We start from the raw sequence: 17,341 nt of genomic DNA, 5'->3' as shown, positions 1-17,341 counted from the left end.
CAACCCCCAGGGCAGCTGCAGGCTCTGCTGACACCCGCTCTGCCAACCGGAGGCTCCAGGTAATGGGGAGAGACCTCGGGGAAAGCGCTGGGACAGGCAGGACAGCGGCTCTGCACACACGGCCCTTCTGCACCCATGTCTGCTCTCCAGGGTCTGCGAGTCCCAGAGCTGCTGCCCTCCTGACACACACACACAGGGTCCCACTCCTGGTGATCCCTGGCAGCTGACCCTTCCCAGTCCCCCTCTTTGCTCCTCCCTGCTGACCACCAGGACAAGATCCCGCTGTGCTGCTTCTCTGGCTGGGCCGGCGCCTGGCCCTGTCGTCTCAGCTCCAGATTGCTGCCACCCCGTCGAGGCATGTTCTTCACTCTCCGTGCACAGCTCCAACGTCCCCCCACCTCCCCGTCTGTCTTTGTCCCCCCTGGGTCACTGCCTGTCTGAGGCTGGAACAGGAGGAGTTGAGCTTCCCAGGGCCCCTCATCTCCCCTCTGCCCTCCTGCTTCCTTCGCAGGCCAACAAGAGGCACAAAGAGCCGATGGGAGCTGGGGACTTATAAGGGGGTGAAGCTCCCTGGGATTCAGTGCCCAGGAGCAGAAAAACTGGATCGTGACCATCACTGGTCTGAAAACAGCATGCATGGAGGAAGAAGTCAGGCCTGGGACAAAGGCTGGGGAGGGAGTGTTGCCTGGGTCAGAAATGTTGCCTGCAGCTGGAGGCTTCAGGAAGTCAGCAGAAGCCAAGCAGTATGCACGTGGGAACAGGTTTACAGAAATTCCTGGTGCAGTTTAAATATGAGACCAAACCTGTCTGACATCCAGAGCTGGGATTGTGGAGCAATGTGGCTTGATATCTTTCATAGCTGCCAGCAGTTCTTTTAGCCAGTTTCTCTTTCTGATGTTGATGGATTTCCTTGCTCTGGGAGTGAAGTGTTTCTGAATCCTCTCTTTGTCCCACCAGGTGATGGGATGATGACAGAGAAGGAGGAGGATAGTCCTCAACACAAAGGCTCTGAGGAAGTGGAACAGCATGGGGTGGCAGTAGAAAGAGCAGATGGGCCTGTTTCCTGGAGTCTTGAACATGGGGAAGCCTCTGCCACCCAGTGCAAGGTGGAGAGAGAAGAGGAAAGCCAGCTGGCAGAGAGATGGGATACATCCACTCGAGGGCGAAGAGTGGTGAAGACCCTCAGTGAATCTGCCCAGCAGAGAAAGGCCTCAGAGGAGCGAGCAGCCACATGCGGGAAGTGTGGACAGAGCTTCCCCTGCAGTTCAGCCCTCAGCGTGCACCAAAGGAGCCACAACAGCACCCGGGAGAAGCCATACAAGTGTGACGAGTGTGGGAAGAGATTCAGCCGCAGTCTGAACCTGGTGATTCACCAGCGTGTGCACACGGGGGAGAGACCCTACAAGTGCCCCGACTGCACCAAGTGCTTCAAGAACAGCTCGGGCTTCCTGCGCCACCAGCTGGCTCACACAGGGGACAAGCCCTTCATCTGCCCTGACTGTGGGAAGAGCTTCAACCGGAGCTCCACACTTATCACACACCAGCGCACGCACACGGGGCAGCAGCCCTACAAATGCGCGCGCTGTGGAAAGGCCTTCAGCCAGAGCTCCAACCTGATCCGGCACCAGCGCACCCACGGTGGGGAGAAGCCCTACCCCTGCCCCGACTGTGGGAAGAGCTTCAGCCAGAGCTCCAACCTCATGACCCACCAGCGCATCCACACAGGTGAGCGCCCCTACAAGTGCCCCGAGTGCGGCAAGGGGTTCATCCAGATTGCCAGCCTCGTCTCACATGAACGTACCCACCTGGAAGGGCGACCCTATGCCTGCCCTGACTGCGGGAAGCGCTTCCGCTACAGCTCCAGCCTGGCCTCCCACCAGCGCACCCACACGGACGAGAACCCCTACAAGTGCCCCGACTGCGGGAAGAGCTTCCCACAGAGCTCCAACCTGAGTCGGCATCAGCGCATCCACACAGGCGAGAAGCCCTATGTGTGCCCCGACTGTGGGAAGGGCTTCATCCAGAAGTCCAACCTTTTTGCCCACCAGAGGACCCACCTTGGGGGGAGACCTTCCAACCCACCCCCAGAGGGAGGGCCAGAGCCTACAGCTCATTCTACGTGAGGCACCCCAGCCAAGTGGGCATGAGGGCCCCTCTGTGTCCCTTTAACTAAGGAGTGACCCTGGCCTGGGGCTTGAGGCTGTGTGAACACTCTTTGAACCAAGGGAAGTCCCTAAACCAGTGAGAAGTGCAGGAATTAATAGACATGGAGCCCAAATGCAGTTTTTCACCTGAGGTTGCACACAGTGGGGGCTCCCCTCTCCCTTTGGATGAAGCTGATTAGATCGGTCTATGCAAACAAGGTTGTACTGAGCTAAGGGATTGTCTACATGGAGCAGCTATTCGGAAGGAAGGGAGTGTGCGCATTACAGGCACAATAGCTGTTTTGGAATAAACCTCATTCTGGAATTAAAGTAGCCTTTTTTCAAGTGTAGCTGAGTTCCCCTTTAAAATCAAAGTCCCTTTTAAAATCAGTCTGCCAAGCAGGATGGCGCACTGAGCTAAACTGGTTAAGGCACTGCTGCTTCTGTAGCCAGCAGCACATAAGTGGTGCAAACAGTGTCACATCCACTTTGCCCTTGTCTACACTAGGCTGCATTTGGTGATAGGCAGCTGCAGCCAGACTGTATGGAAAACTGTGCCTCTTCCTTCTGGCAGCTCCACACAGCACCACTTCTTCAGCTGGTCATGAAATGCATCCTGGCTAAGACAGCTATTCAAGCAGCCACGCCAGTTGGCAGATGGAGCAGGAAACATGTACCTGTACATATTTTCTGTCAGCTCCCCAGAGGTGGCAGAGATCTCCTGTTGCTTGCAAAGCTGGTGTTTCTCTGCTAAGAGGAAGAAGGGGGTCTGTTTCTACAGGGGAGCTGGGAGTGTGGATACATATTCACAGTTGCCAGCAGAACCTGGGTTAAGCTGGCAAAATCACTTAATTTAGGCCAAGCTTTTAATACCTCAGTGTGAAGGGCCCAGCAGTCCTTTAGAGGGGTATTTCCTTGGGGTGGCCTTTGATATGAGGTCAGAGTGAGGAAGCGAGCTCATGTCTTCTGGAGCCTTAGAAGACCATCTGAATTATTCTTCTCTTACTTCCTGGCACTTTCATACTGGCTTAATTCACAAAAAGTCATTTTTAATCCGGAAATGAATATCCAGCCCTGAATGTATCCTAGAACAGCTCATGTGTAGCCAACCACCAAAGGCATACTTTTGAACTGATTTAGTTAAGCTGTTGCATGTGTGTTTGTGGACACTGGTAGATCAGTTTCAACCTGGCTTAGTTTGAAACATTTGCAGCATCTCAGTGAAATGTGTGTGAACACAAGGAATCTGATGTGGCACTGTTCTCCTCTCCTATTAGAAAAGCAGACACTGGGGTCCAAAAATTGAAAAGAAAGTAGGCAGAAAAATACTGTTTGTAATAAGCAGAAGTCATAGCACTAAATTATTGAAACAGAAGCTTCAAAGTATTTTTTTAAATGAATGAGAACAGAGTAAAATAAACCTATTCACACAAAACACTAGATCAGCTGCTGTGTTGAAGCATTAATCATTATTGTGTGCTGTAGCTGGCTCAGGTAACCTCATTATCATTTATTGGTGTTACCCTCATTGTTACACACCTCCTTGTCCCACTTCTGCTTTGTAAAACTCACTTGCTGCACCATCTCTTGTTGACCAAGTGTGATTAAAGTTGGTGAAATATGTGTGAAAAGTTGTGTGTGATTTCTAGCTGTGGTAATAGAAATTGCTTGTCCAGGAGGTTTAGTTCCAGCTCAGGTTTATCAGAATTGGCATGAAATCTACTAGACTATACTGTGTGAAATAACCCAGTGGAAATGCCAAGGTTTTTCTATTTAATCTGTTCCAAACTGGAAAAGAAAAGAAGAAATCTTTAAAAATTCACACAATGTGATATGAAAAAAAAAGATTTTCATGACAGATCTTTCATTTTTTATAATATAATGTAATCTAATATCTCTAACCACACTACTCCAGTTGAGACCTCACCAGTGCTGAATAGAGCAGAAGAATTACTTCCTATAATTTACATATGACACTGGTGAGGGTTTCAGCAGCTGTGGGTCCAGAAGTGGCAGTGGCAGGGCCAGAGGAGGCAGGGGATCCAGCTGTGGTGGTCTGAAAGCAGTAGCAGCAGGTCCAGAGGTGGCGAGAGGTCCAGGGGCAGCAGTGGGTCCAGGGATGAGGCTCTGACAGTGGCAGAGGTCCAGGGGCACAGTGAGGGTTCAGAATGATCACAGCAGTCACCCAAGCTTGCTGCCAATGGCCATGACCAGTGGGTCCAAAGGGCCCTGTATTCTGTGGCAGGCCATGCTCCCCAACTCCCAGTGGGCCAGATAGAGAGGCTCCATAGGCCCAAGTTGGTCCATACATTTTATACTCCTGACATAGATCATACTAATTTAGATTACTCGTGAGTAAATGCTAGGAGACAATGTCAAAAGTCTTGCCCAAATTGAGGTGTATCACATCCAGACTACCACCAACAAGACCCCTCCTCTTTTCATAGAAGGCAATGAGGTTGGTTAGGTATGACTTGCTCTTGACAAATCCATGCTAGAAGTTCTTTATCAACCTGTGGTGCTTCCAACCCAGTGCTGTGAGGATGTGCTCCAATGCACTGAAGTCTTGCAATATTTTGTGGGGTTTTTTCCATATAAACCTATTTCCTGCAATCAAGTTGTTATGTGAGAATTTCAGCTTCCACTGGGGAGAGAAAAGTGTTTCCCTAGCTTTGTGACTGCAAAAAAGGGAAAAAAAAGAAAACAATGGAAAATGTGACCACCCCCCCCCGCCCCACCCCAGTAGCTCAAAAACCAGAAGGCAAATAAAAGAAACCTAAAATGTCTTACTTTATAAATCTCACGGTTTAATATCTTGTTTTAGGGGTTGACCCTGGATTTTTGAAACTTGGATTTGGCAAAATTGAAAGAGGGAGTTATTGCATTAATTTCAATGGAATATATGGAGCCAGCAAGTCAGATGTGTTAATGTGCCTCTATTCCTGTGCAACTTTAAAACAGCAAGACAAGGCTCAGGGGTTTGAGTACAGGCACCTGAACCTGCTTTACCCCGGAGCTGAAAACCACTGTCAAAAATCTTTTCAGCCTTTTATTAAAGATGCACACACACACACACACAAAAAAAGAAAACACATCTGGAAGGTGCAGTATTAAGAAGGGCTTTTGTTTTAACAACATCCTTTATGCTCGTTCCTTCTAGTTATAGAGTGCTTTTATATAGAACAATGCCCCTTCTCCTTGCATGTGATGAAGGCAATTGCCTACGAAACTTATGCTTCTTTAAACCAGCTAGCTTCTAAGGTGCCATCCTCTGCCCTCTTTGATGGTGTTAGCAATGGTAATTATCTTAATTTCTGGGGAAAAGAAAAAGTGTGTGTTGAGATGGATAGAAGCAGTTTTTGTTGCTCTTTTGGATTGAGTATGATCCTGTAAGGCCAACACACCTAAAAGAAGAAGAGCAAAGGTGGAAAATACAGCTTCTGTTTCTGGTCACCAATCTGCAGCCTTGAGGCTAGAGAAGAACAGGTGCAGCACGTGGTCTTGTCAGGCTCTCTGAGACGTGGCTGACTCAAACCATATATAAATAGTTGTAGCTGGTCATGGGCTCACAGTAGTGATTTGAAAGATGCAGTCCTGGCTGGCCAAGGCAGACTCTCATTTAACCAGAGGCAAAAGCAAGAGAGTGAGAAAGAAGACACAAGTTGGGGAAGGAAAAAGAGTCTTGAGGGAGTGCATGGCAACAAGTACCCGTAGTCTCAGCATTTAGCCAAAGTCAGGGGGTTTAGTAACATGGTCTCTCTATCTGGCTCATTCAGTTCAGGACATGCCATTGGAGCAGGATGACAAAGGTCCAGTGGTGTCATGGTAGGTCCTGGGGTCCCAGGATGTGGTTGGGGCAGCAGATGTGGTGCTAATGTTCTCCTTTTGGTCACTGAGGCAGGTATTCTAGCATCAGTGTAACATCCTGGTGTCCATCTAGGGGCAATGGAAATGCATATTCATTTTTAATAAAAGAGTAACAGGTTAAAATGCACAAATTGTGTTGGGACCTAAATCCAGCACTTCACCTTCCCAGATGAGGGCTCAAATCACTGAGCTAAAAAGTCAGGCTTCCTCCTGCTTTCCTTTCTGCATAGCACTCCAGTTTCAGTAGAAGCTGTCCTGCTTTTCCCCTCAACATTATTTCATAGCATGGTGGTGCAAGTCCTCTCCTGGGAGGTTGGCAACGTGGAATAGGATCAGATATTCAACTATCTGCTCCATTCTCATTCTGTTTTCTAATCTAGGTAGAGATGGGCTTACGGCTTGAAGCAGAAGGTTTCCTACCGCTTCCAAACCGATTATTTCACAGTGTTTAAAAAGTTTTCAAAAGTTGGCAGCAAGTGCTCAAAAGTTATTACAACTTTTTAACTTCTGTGTTTAATGTTTGACTTCTAATAGAGGAGAAAAAGCTGCCACACTTCTGGGATGGGGGACTATATTCTGAAAAGCAGTGACGGTGGAAAGAGTTTAGGAGTCGCAGTGCAAACTAGCTGGATGTGAGCTCGCAGTGCAATAGTGCTGCAAGCGATTGAGAGCTGTGAAAGCAAGTGGTGTTAGTTCTGTCCATGACATTACTGGATGCGGTGCCCAGCTCTGGAGTCCACGGATTGGAAAGGATGTTTGGAAACTGGAAAGGAAGCAGATAAGAGCAACAGGAATGATTTGAGGCTTATAAAATGGGCTCACCAGGAGAAATTTAGTAAGCCAACCGATTTAGAGTGCTCCGGAGAAGACCGAGATATCACTGCACGAGACGCTTAATGCGCAGTAGCCTAATAACGCTGTGCAGTAGCGCGTCACAGCACAGACAATGCTAATATGCTACTGCGCAGTATTATGAGGTTGCTGCGCAGCAGTGTCACTAAAAAGGCACTTACCAGCGGTACTGTGCAGTAAGTCTAGCTCCTGCATATTTAGTTAGTACTTCATTAAGCAAGTACTAAAGTAAATGTAGAGCAGCACTTTAATGAACATAGAGACGTGCCTACTGTTTCAGTCAAGGCCAGAACTGCTAATACCGGCGGGTGCTTTCTTTGAGCAAGATCTCCCTTTGGAGAGGTGGGAGGTGGTGGCGGGGAGGCGGTGTCATTAGCAGCGGCCAGTAGAGGGCTCTGATTAGACTGCCAGGATACTTCTTCCACCCTGTGTTTTCCTGTCTGAGAACAGCAGGGTTGAGCTTCCTGGGTCAAGCTGTGGCTGCCTCCTCCATTGTGATCTGTGAGCCGAGCCGGAGCCCAGGCTCAGCGGTGGCTGCTGCCCAAGCAGGGGCTGTGCTGGGAGAGACCTGCGCTGCAGCCCCCTGGTGTCCAGCCCAGGGGGGACTTTGTCTGGTGGCTGCAGCCAGCCCCCCGGGCAGCCCCGGGCTCTGCCAACACCAGCTCCCGAGTCAGAGACTGCAGGTAATGGGGAGAGACCAGAGGAAGGGGCTGGGGAGGGCAGTGACAGTGACCATCCTCGCACCATCGGGGTCCCGGGGCTGCTGCGGTCACTAGCACACACAGCTGCCTGGCATCCTGGAAGGAGCAGATCCAGCTCCAGGAGAGTGAATGCCCCTGGGAAGGGGGCAGCGCGTGAGACCGGATCCCACCCTCTGGCTAGGTGCTGGAGCTCGGTCCGATTCCACCCTGCTTGGCCCCCTGAGCAGAAATCCTCTTGCTCCCGGCTCCGTTCTTGTGCTTTCGGTTCAGGGCTCAGCAGGCAGCCAGGCACAAGAACGGAGGCATTCATGGGCTTTCAGACACTGCAGCCTTGAGGGACAGGATCATGGTTAGGCACCTACGTCTCATGATGGGCCTAGCCAATGAAGGAGTGTCTGGCACTAAGTGTCCCAACTTGCGGGGGAGGAAAGAAAGAGCTGAGAAGGGCAGCTGCGGCAGTAAATAGAGGGGACTGACCCCCAGCCTATTTGCTGAAGCCTCTCCAGGTAGAGTCCCTGCCCTGTGCACAAAATGAGGGGTACTGAGTGGAAAAGCCAGTCCTGGCCCCTGCTTGGTCCCTGCACTGCTGCAGGACCTGGCTGCCCTGATGTGTTGCATTGGCAAACCTCCCCGAGTTGCCCCTTGGCTTCTACTGTAGCCATCGGGTCAAAGGTTGTAGAGGGTGTAAATGTGTCTTGGGGGGCGTTTAGGCCTGGCAGGAAGGGCTGGGTCTGTGCCGCTAATAAGTGACCAGGCACTTCTCCAGCATTGCAAAGTCCTGATGTGGTGTCTGCAGAGTCAGATCCTGAGCAGAGCTGGGGCACGGCATGGACTTGGGTGAGCTCCCCAGTTGTCCTCACTCTGGCAGGCTGCCAAATAACATCCATGTTTCACTCCAGATCACCCCATCCTTCTAGGGGAGGAGAAGGAAAATGACTGCAGCAGAATCAGCTCAGGTAGGAGATTTTTCCTGGGGAAGGCGGGTTGTGGCACTAGCCGGAGCGATTACAGTTCAGTGCGGTGTGGGGGGAGCAGGAGGTATAGTATACAGCATAAGCCACCACAGCCTTGTGGGGAGACACAGACCTGGGGGGTTCTGGGTCCTGGTCTCTGCTCTACCTGCAGGGTGACCTTTGGGAGGTCCTTTTCCCTCTCCATGCCTCAGTTTCCCTATCTGTAAAAAGGGAATCGTGATACTGTCCTCCTTTGTAGCATGCTTTAAGGACTGCAGATGAACAGCATTGTATGAGTGCTTGATGTTATTAGGCCCTTTAATAACCTTATCGAGACAAGCCATTCCTGTGGGTGGGGGAAGTCCTAAGAAATCTGGAACAGAGCCACAGAGGGCCTGAGGCTCCAGCCTGAGATTGTATAATCTGCTCTTGGTGATAGGAAATCAGCTTTAATTGCACCAAAATAGGTGAAGATGAGATAAGATCTCAAATTAAAGATACCTCCGGTGCCTAAGAACAGTAGGACTGTGGCACACGCTGCCCAGGGAAGCTGTGGAAATCTCTTGTCATTGGAGAATAGGCTGGGGAGGCATCTGTCTAGGAAGACCATCATGTTGCATATTATCTGATTTAGGAACAGCAACTTCCACAGCTGTGCTAGGAGTTGGACTAGATCAGGGCTCAGCGATCTGCAGCCTGCGAACCAGATTTGGGCCATGGAGCCATTCGATCTGGCACATGGAGCCAGGGGCTTCAGCAGCATTTGGTGATGGGAGATTTGGCAGCAGGGGCTTTCTCCCACATTGCATTGTGACCAGGTAGTGGGGAACTTTGCCTCTGCAGCAGCCAGATGCCAAGGAGAAGCAGCGGTTGTAGCCACCAGTTCCTAGTGCTGCCTTGCCTCGGATGCGACCGGGGTCATCCTGGCCTGCCACCACAGGAAAGTTCCTGTGCACTGGACCTGATGATGACCCTTGGGGTCCTTTTCAGCCCTATGAGTCTTGAGTCTAGGATTATCCTGGCTTTGTGAGTTGGCATTGCTTCCCCCTCAACCTGAATAAACCTCACAATGTTGTCAGCTCTGGGGATTTCAGCACCAGTCTCGTAGTATTTGTGAGTGGCTCTAAGTTTCACATGAATTCCAGCAGTCAAATCTTACCCTTAATCAGAATGGCTGCCAACTCCTACCTCTATTGAGAGGGCTGAAGGCAGGCAGATAGCCTCCATTTCTCATACCAGGCCCCTCTCAGGAAAGATGGCTGTTGTTTAACTGGGGAAGGTCAGGAGCAGGGCTTAAAAAGCCATAGCAAGGTGTGTAAGGCACACTGATAAGGGAGGGATCAAACAGCTGTTCCCACACCCTTACTATTAGAGGGGAAAGCAATGGGACCATGGCATGGAGCAGCCCACCTGGCTGATTAGAGATATAGTTCTGACACCAGAGGCCAAGCAATAGCCAGGACCAAGGGTTGCACCAAGGCCAGGGCCTTGTATAACAGACAGGGATGTAAGGAGCCTAACAGCCTGGACCAGGAGACAAGCCTAGGCCACAGTCTCCTGTACAGGCCACGACCAGGGCATGAGTAGATGAACATCTATACGACAGACCAGAGTATGAAGGCCATAAACAGAGATACCAGACAAGGATAAGCTACATATGGTTTATCTTAATCCCTGCAACTAACTGAAGCTGATCCCAGGCCCAGCTGCAGGGGCTAATACCCAGCTATTGTGTCATTGTGCCAGTTGGGGGAAGACTCTGGCTTGAGCTAACAGGAAGCTATCTTGAAGCCCTGTATACTGGGAGCATCTACACGTCCATTAATGCACTGTAGTTACTGCACATTTCGTTTACTACTTCCTTAATGAAGTACTAACTGAATATGCCATAACTACAGTTACTGCATAGTAGTGCCAGAACATGTTTTTTTGGTGACGCTTCCTGTGCAGTAGCCTAATAACACTGCGCAGGAAGTTATTAACGTGGTTTTTGACCGTCTCGCTACTGCACAGTGTTATTAGGCTACTGTGCAGTAAGTGTCTTGTGTAGATGCACCCACTGAGAGCCAGTGTCCACCTGAGGTACTCCCACATGCATTGGCTGTGAGCTCTGCCAGGGCCCAGACTTGGCTGAAGGCTGGAGAGGTGGGTGCTTAGGATGAGGCCAAGTTCAGTCCTGTGGTGGGAGGGTGTTATCTGCAGGGCAGCCTGCGGATGCAGTATTCTGGCTGGGGGCTTGGTGGGAACAGTAGATCATGTGGTGAAGGGGATGATTTGGGAATGAACTGAGGGGCCAGTGGGCAGGGAATGTAACCCAGGGCTTGTGGGACTTGCTGCCATGATGACAGGGTGGAAGGCAAGGGAAGTTGGGACAAGTCATGATTAAGCTGGTGGCACTGTGGTTACGGCAGCAGGTGCTGAGAGGGGCACTCCTGCTATTTCAGGGGCCAGTGACTTTTGAGGAAGTGCCTACGTATTTTACAGAGGGGCAATGGGATCTTCTGGACCCCCATCACAGGATCCTCTACAGGGATGTCATTGGTAAGGATTTCTTGCTCTTTGGGTATTGGAAGTTCCTAATTTAGCTCTTACATAGGGTTCTTTCCAGGTCCCTTATATTTCTGGAGGGCCAGTCTCCAGATCACATGTGACAGGCTGCCCCCTCCATCCTCTTCCCACAATGCAGGCATATAGTCATGGTGCTGTTTGTCCAATGCTAAAAATCTCAAGTGGGACAAACCTCGGTATCCAGAGCAGGTTCTATCCTTTCGGGTGTTTGATCCTATCCTGCCATCTCAGCGATGGACAGATGTGCCATGTGTCAGCTCTGATATTTAGAAGCCTCAACATGGAGACCAGCACGGAGTGGGACCTCCAAATCCCCTGTGCATCCAACACTCATTGTGCTGTTAGAAATCCTGTGATGCGCATATCTGCATTTTTGGACATTTAAAGAAGCTGGCTCCAAGCTTTTTTAAGTGCTGGTCCACATACTTACTTAAGGAACACCCGGTACTGGCCTTTCCCAATGGGTCTTCCACATTTCACTGTCTTTTCATCTGGAACTTCTTAGCAGAAAGGGGCTCATTTAAAAACACTAAAGCAGCCTCTGTACCATATACTTAGCTAACACAGAGCAAAGATGATGCCTGTTTGCTTTTGTCCTCTGAGCAGGATTTCCTGTTCCCAAACCCAGTGTGATCTCCAAGCTGGAACGAGGGGAAGAGTTGTGGGTCCTGGATCTACAGGGCTTTGGCGAAAGAGAGATCCCAAGAGGTGCCTGCACAGGTGAGGAGTAAATTCAGCCAGCTCCTAACCCAATTCTTTTAATCTTGTGACAAATCACACTCAGAAGTTTCCATCACCATCCTTGCCTTGCATTTAGCTGAGTCTTCTCTCTGCTGGGGATGGATCTGGGGACTATGCAACTTGTGACACTAGTTGTTTTCACCCTTTTGGGCACAGATATTGACCCCTGTCTTGATTCGCTTTCTGTCCTAGCAGGTGAGGGAACAGTGAGTGAGAGTCAGGAGGAGAACCCTCAGCAAGAGGATCCTGAGCAAGTGGAGCACCATGGGACGGCACTGGAAGGAGCCGAAGGGGATCTTTTGCAGAGCCCTGAGATGGGAGAAGCCTGTGAGAATCAGCCCAGAGCTGAGAGGCATCAGGGAAACCAGCCAGGAAAGAGAGGGAGCAAATCCCTTCACAAGAGCATAGACACTGCTCACCAGAGAATCATCAGTGAAGAGAGACCAACCATATGTGAGGAGTGTGGTAGAAGCTTCAGCCGCACCTCAAACCTCATTGTGCACCAAAGACTCCATGCTGGAGAGAAACCCTATAAATGTCTTGACTGTGGGAAGACCTTCAGCCGGAGCTCTCACCTGATCACCCACCAGAGACTGCACACCGGGGAGAAGCCCTACAAGTGCTCCGACTGCGGGAAGAGCTTCAGTGACAGCTCCACCCTCATCACCCACCAGAGACTCCACACGGGAGAGAAGCCCTACAAGTGCCCCGACTGCGGGAAGGGCTTCAACCAGAGCTCCAACCTCACTTCCCACCAGAGGACACACACAGGAGAGAGACCCTATAAATGCCCCGAGTGTGGGAAGAGCTTCAGCGTGAGCTCCTACCTCATCCGGCACCAGAAAATCCACACAGGGGAGAGACCCTACAAGTGTGAGGAGTGTGAGAAGAGCTTCAGTCAGAGCTCAAGCCTTATTAATCACCAGCGAGTGCACACGGGGGAGAAACCCTACAAGTGCATTGACTGCAACAAATGGTTCAGGAACAGCTCGGACTTGATTAGACACCAGAGGACCCACACGGGCGAGAGACCCTACCGATGCCCTGACTGTGGGAAGAGCTTCAACCGCAACTCGAACCTCATGACTCACCAACGGACTCACACAGGGGAGAAACCATACGAGTGCCCTGTGTGTGGAAGGAGCTTCACAGTGAGCTCAGCCTTGATTAAGCACCAGAGGACACACCGGGAGGGGCAGCCTTATAAGTGTCCGGACTGTGGCAAGAGCTTCATCCGCTGCTCGAATTTTATTACACACCGGAGAATCCACTTGGGCTAGGCGTCGCCAGCCACGCCAGGTTTCCCTGCTCTGCTTGCCCCAGCTCAGTAGGGCCTGTTGGGAGACTGGAGTTGCAGTGTGGGGTCTGGCAGGCTCTGTGGAAACTGCTGGTTCGCGGGGGCCTGGGAATTTGAAGAACAGGTTTTGACACACAGAGGAATAGAGAGGGTAAAATCACCTTGTTTTAGATTTCAAGAACTTTGGTAAATTTAGCCCCATAATTCTCCCTTACAGCATTAGACGGGATGGGTCACAATGATTTGTCTCTTACCTGGGAATTCTTGTGTGCTCATGATGTGAACATCTGTAATGGATGGATTGCATTAATAAGCCTGTTTGTGGGTTATAGCAAGGATTTACTAAGCTATAGAGACTACAGAAATAAACTCCATCTTGGAGAAACTATACGCGACAATAAGGGCATTTGAGGTAGATATCTTGGATAAAAGTGTTCCCTAGAGAATTTACTGACATACATTTCACCTAAGTAACAGACTTCTGAACATGCCTGTTCTCTAGCCTAGTGACAGCATGGTCATGCTAAATGAAATATTTGTTGGACAGTGTGTCCCCCAGTTACTGAAAGCATGTAAATGATTTTAAAATATATTGCGCCTTTGTATATCACTAGCCAGCCTCACCTTGCCTATCCAGAATTAAAATTCAGTTAATAAACATCAACCAAGTGCACTCTGTCTGGGGAATTTTAGATTAGTTCAACACAAAGCTGCCTTAACAGAAAACAGTATTTGTAAACCCCCAAAGGGTAGCTAAGGCCTAAAGCAATTATAATCTAGACTATAGTGTCACTCAAGGCTCTATAACTTGCTAGAACTAAGATATTCATATAAGTCATTGTTTTAACTTCCAGCACTATTTTAACACTTGGTGAGAGTAACACAGAAAACTAAGACTGTGATGATGTATGGTGATGCTTCCATTTGAATTACCGTGGAAATGATACTTTACCTGTGTCGACATGTTAATGTGACATTTGTGTGAGAAAGGCTTGGCTCTGCACTAACATCATCCTCTCAGAGGGCAAATTGAAAGTGAATTGGCATTTTGGAAATTAGGCAGCTGTTTCTATCTTTTAAGGGTGCTTGATCTCAGAGCTGTTACTGACAGGCCTCTAATTTTTTATCTGTTACAAAATGTGATTGGTAAATTGAGACAGACCTGTGCTAAGGCTTAATCGCAGTACCAAAAATCAGCTCCCCTGAAGTATAACAACTTTACTACAGATCAGTAAGACTTGGATGTCAAGTGGCTTGATTTATTACTTCTTGGTATATTGTTTTTAACTCCCTATGTTAAATTGATTCATTTAAATTGTGTGAGCTTTATTCATTTTCAAATTCTGTTTTGATTAATAAACCTTATACTATAATAAATGTAGTTTTGGTACTTAGAAGTGTCAGATTCAACCACCTCAGGAGAAACATGGTTCAGTATTAGTAAGTGGTTAAAATTGTTTAACTAAATACGAGCAGTGCATGGATGAAGGGACAAATCCATATTGGCCTCAGAGATGCCCTGTTCTGAGCTTCAATCTGTCTGAAAATGTAGGTGCCTTTTCCCTGAAGGATGTCCCAAACAGTTGGGATTCAGTGTTGAGGGTCCCCAGACAGTCAGTGGGAAGAAGCACTCAGAAGACTGATGCACAGCCGCAAGGTGCTGATTAGGAAACCAGGGACCATGGGAAATGCTGAACACAGGGGCACTTCTGAACTCACAGGCCTCTAAGGGTATAAATAGAGGTCACCAAATAAAGTGGATTGGCTGTGCTGGGATGGGTCCCAACACAGCTGATTTGCTTCACTGAACAAAACACCTATTGCCTGTTGTCCTACCCTTTGGTCCTGCAAGAGAACAGGTGTCATGTTCCCCCTTTGGAGACATGCGGCCCAGGGATTTTCCAGGGCATACCTCTGTGTGTAGGGAAAGTCACCTCTAGTGTGGTTTTGGGGCTGAGACCACCAATCAGCTGAAGCCCTGTGTACTCAGTCCCAAGACCATACTGAAGTGAGTTCGGCACTCTGATGCAGTACTGGAACTAGGAGTCATTGGTGATCCCAGCCCCAGGACTGCACCAACATATTGATGGGCACCCAGGGACTCCTAAACAGGGGAAGCAGACATATGTTCCCAGGGCTTCAGGGGCCCAATCCTGCACACCCCAGGGATGGGAATTTCTAAGGCTTGCAAAATTGGGCCCCTGAAATCCCAAGAAGTGCCCTCCCGGAGCAGCTGGAGAGCATGAGCAGCTCCAGGTTGACCATGCTTTCCCACCATAAACTTAACAGATGTCTGCCACAAGAAGGCAGTACAAAATGATATCAATTACATCACAGCCAGAAATTTTGGGCATTTGTGGAATGAAAAGGGGGAGGGGTGTCTGTCTTCTTGGCCTTTGGGGCAGCACAAAGACAACATCTGTTTTCACCCTAAGGTCTTAGGCAGTTCTTTTCAAGCTGCACATTAGAGTCCTCTGTTCACTTGAGGTCCACAGTACCTGGTCCTCTCCTGAAGGTAGGTGCCTGATGGAGGCCACACCTAGTTGTATAATTGCTTACTGATTAAAACACTCATGAAGAGAGTAGACAGCTTGGGTTATGGATCCTACCTAGCTTGAAGGGATTCAAAGCAACTGCAGATTAGTTCCTGCTTATTTCTGATTTCTGTGCAGTGATCAGCCCATGTAAAATGCATGAAGAGAACTGCTGATATTGAGACCACTCCATGACAGGTAAAACTTGCTTGGCACATTCAACACGAAAGCTGCCCACCTGCCTCCTGCTTTCCCCATGCTGTCTGGGGCAGTGAAATGGCTAGCTACGCTTCTGCTGGAAAGCTCTCTAATGCACTGATATGGACTTCCAGCAAAGTTGTGGATCTCACAAAGGGTTCACAAGGTAGAGCCCTCTGAAATGGCTCAGGAACAATCTTCCAACACTTCTGTAACTTTTCTTTCTACTGCTTTTCTGCAAAAACACTAAAAAGAGGTTAAAAAAAAGAATCAAACCAACCTCACCTTCAGAAGGACTATTCCCTACCCCAGCCCTGTACCCTGTCAAAGGGTCAGGCTTCAAGGCTGGAGATGACCATGGAATAGGGAACCAGATTACCACTCACAGTGGGCACATGGTGGTCACAGGTTTGGAGTGAACATGCCAGGAAGCTGAATGTGGCAGTTCCTATATCTTGCAGAAGTGTCTGCTCGACCCCTAGTTGATGCTAGGATGGGGTCTCTGTAGTCAGGAAGGAAAATTCACCAGCTAGATGTTCAGGATGGGACTTTAACCAAGTATCACAATCAGGGAGAGAGAAAGGGAGAGTCAGGATGGAAGGGGCAGCAGAAGCAGTCAGTAGAGAGGGACGTGGCCAGATCTAGACCTTCCTATCCCCCTTCCCTGCAGCCACCCTGGGCAGAGTCACTGTCCTGTGACCAAGGCAAGGAGCAGATAGAGAAAAAGCTGGTCCATGCCTGTCCCTGCACTGCTGAGGGAACAGGGACAGGTCAACAGAGACAAAGCTGCTTTCCTTCTGCACTTTTATAACATTTAGTCAGAGTCTACAAGAGGGAACAATGCAGAGGGTGGGGGAGGAATGGGGTAAAACTTAGTCAATCTGTTTAGTCTTCATGGGAGTGCATACTTTCAGTGTGATTGTTGGTAAAGTTTTCAACAGGCTGCCAAATTATTTAAAACCAAAATCTCTTATTATGAAAATAGACTTCCAGTGAGAGCTGCGTTTCTAAGGGCCTCTGGCCTATGCCTACACACAAGAGTTACATAATTTTAAGTGACTGCTCTGGTTAACTTGATACAACATCCCGCGCTCCAACCTAGAAACAAGGATGTGGATGTCAAAGTGCTTATAATGTACAGCAGAATACAAAATCACTCACCCAAGGAAATGGCAGTAGTTACATTTAAAGAAGCAAAAAGAGGCTGCTTGCTTCTTCTGTTATCCTTTGCCTCCCCATGTTAGACTGAAATCCAAAGAGTTAGTGACATAAGGCTAGCAATGAGCAGTCACTAAGAGCTATTTAGTAGTGAACAGACCTGGCCCTTACCATCCAGTTTGATGGTGGAAGTCTGGAGGAAGCAATTCTTCTCTGACTGGTCTGCAGGAGGCTAGGGATGTGAGCATGGAAACTCCTCAACCAGGAGAGCAAAGAAGAAAGGGATTCATACACTGACAGGGTAACTCAGAGGGAAAAGGCATAGAGG

The 17,341-nt window shown here is 49.1% G+C and overlaps 1 protein-coding gene across 1 annotated transcript in view; it reads left to right on the top strand.

The window, feature by feature from the left end:
- Positions 1-14,513, top strand: part of LOC102563726 (zinc finger protein 11) — a 37,220-nt gene extending 22,707 nt beyond the window's left edge. The window contains exons 5-6 of the mRNA XM_059714256.1: positions 1,311-2,026; positions 12,230-14,513. Of these exons, the coding sequence (XP_059570239.1) occupies positions 1,311-2,026; positions 12,230-13,106 (1,593 nt within the window). The 3' untranslated portion in view covers positions 13,107-14,513. The remainder of the gene's footprint in view (positions 1-1,310; positions 2,027-12,229) is intronic.
- Positions 14,514-17,341: the final 2,828 nt, after the last annotated feature.

The sequence above is a fragment of the Alligator mississippiensis genome, chromosome 11, assembly GCF_030867095.1.
Source record: "Alligator mississippiensis isolate rAllMis1 chromosome 11, rAllMis1, whole genome shotgun sequence".
NCBI classification, from domain to species: domain Eukaryota; kingdom Metazoa; phylum Chordata; order Crocodylia; family Alligatoridae; genus Alligator; species Alligator mississippiensis.
This window is presented reverse-complemented; position numbering and strand designations above follow the sequence as displayed.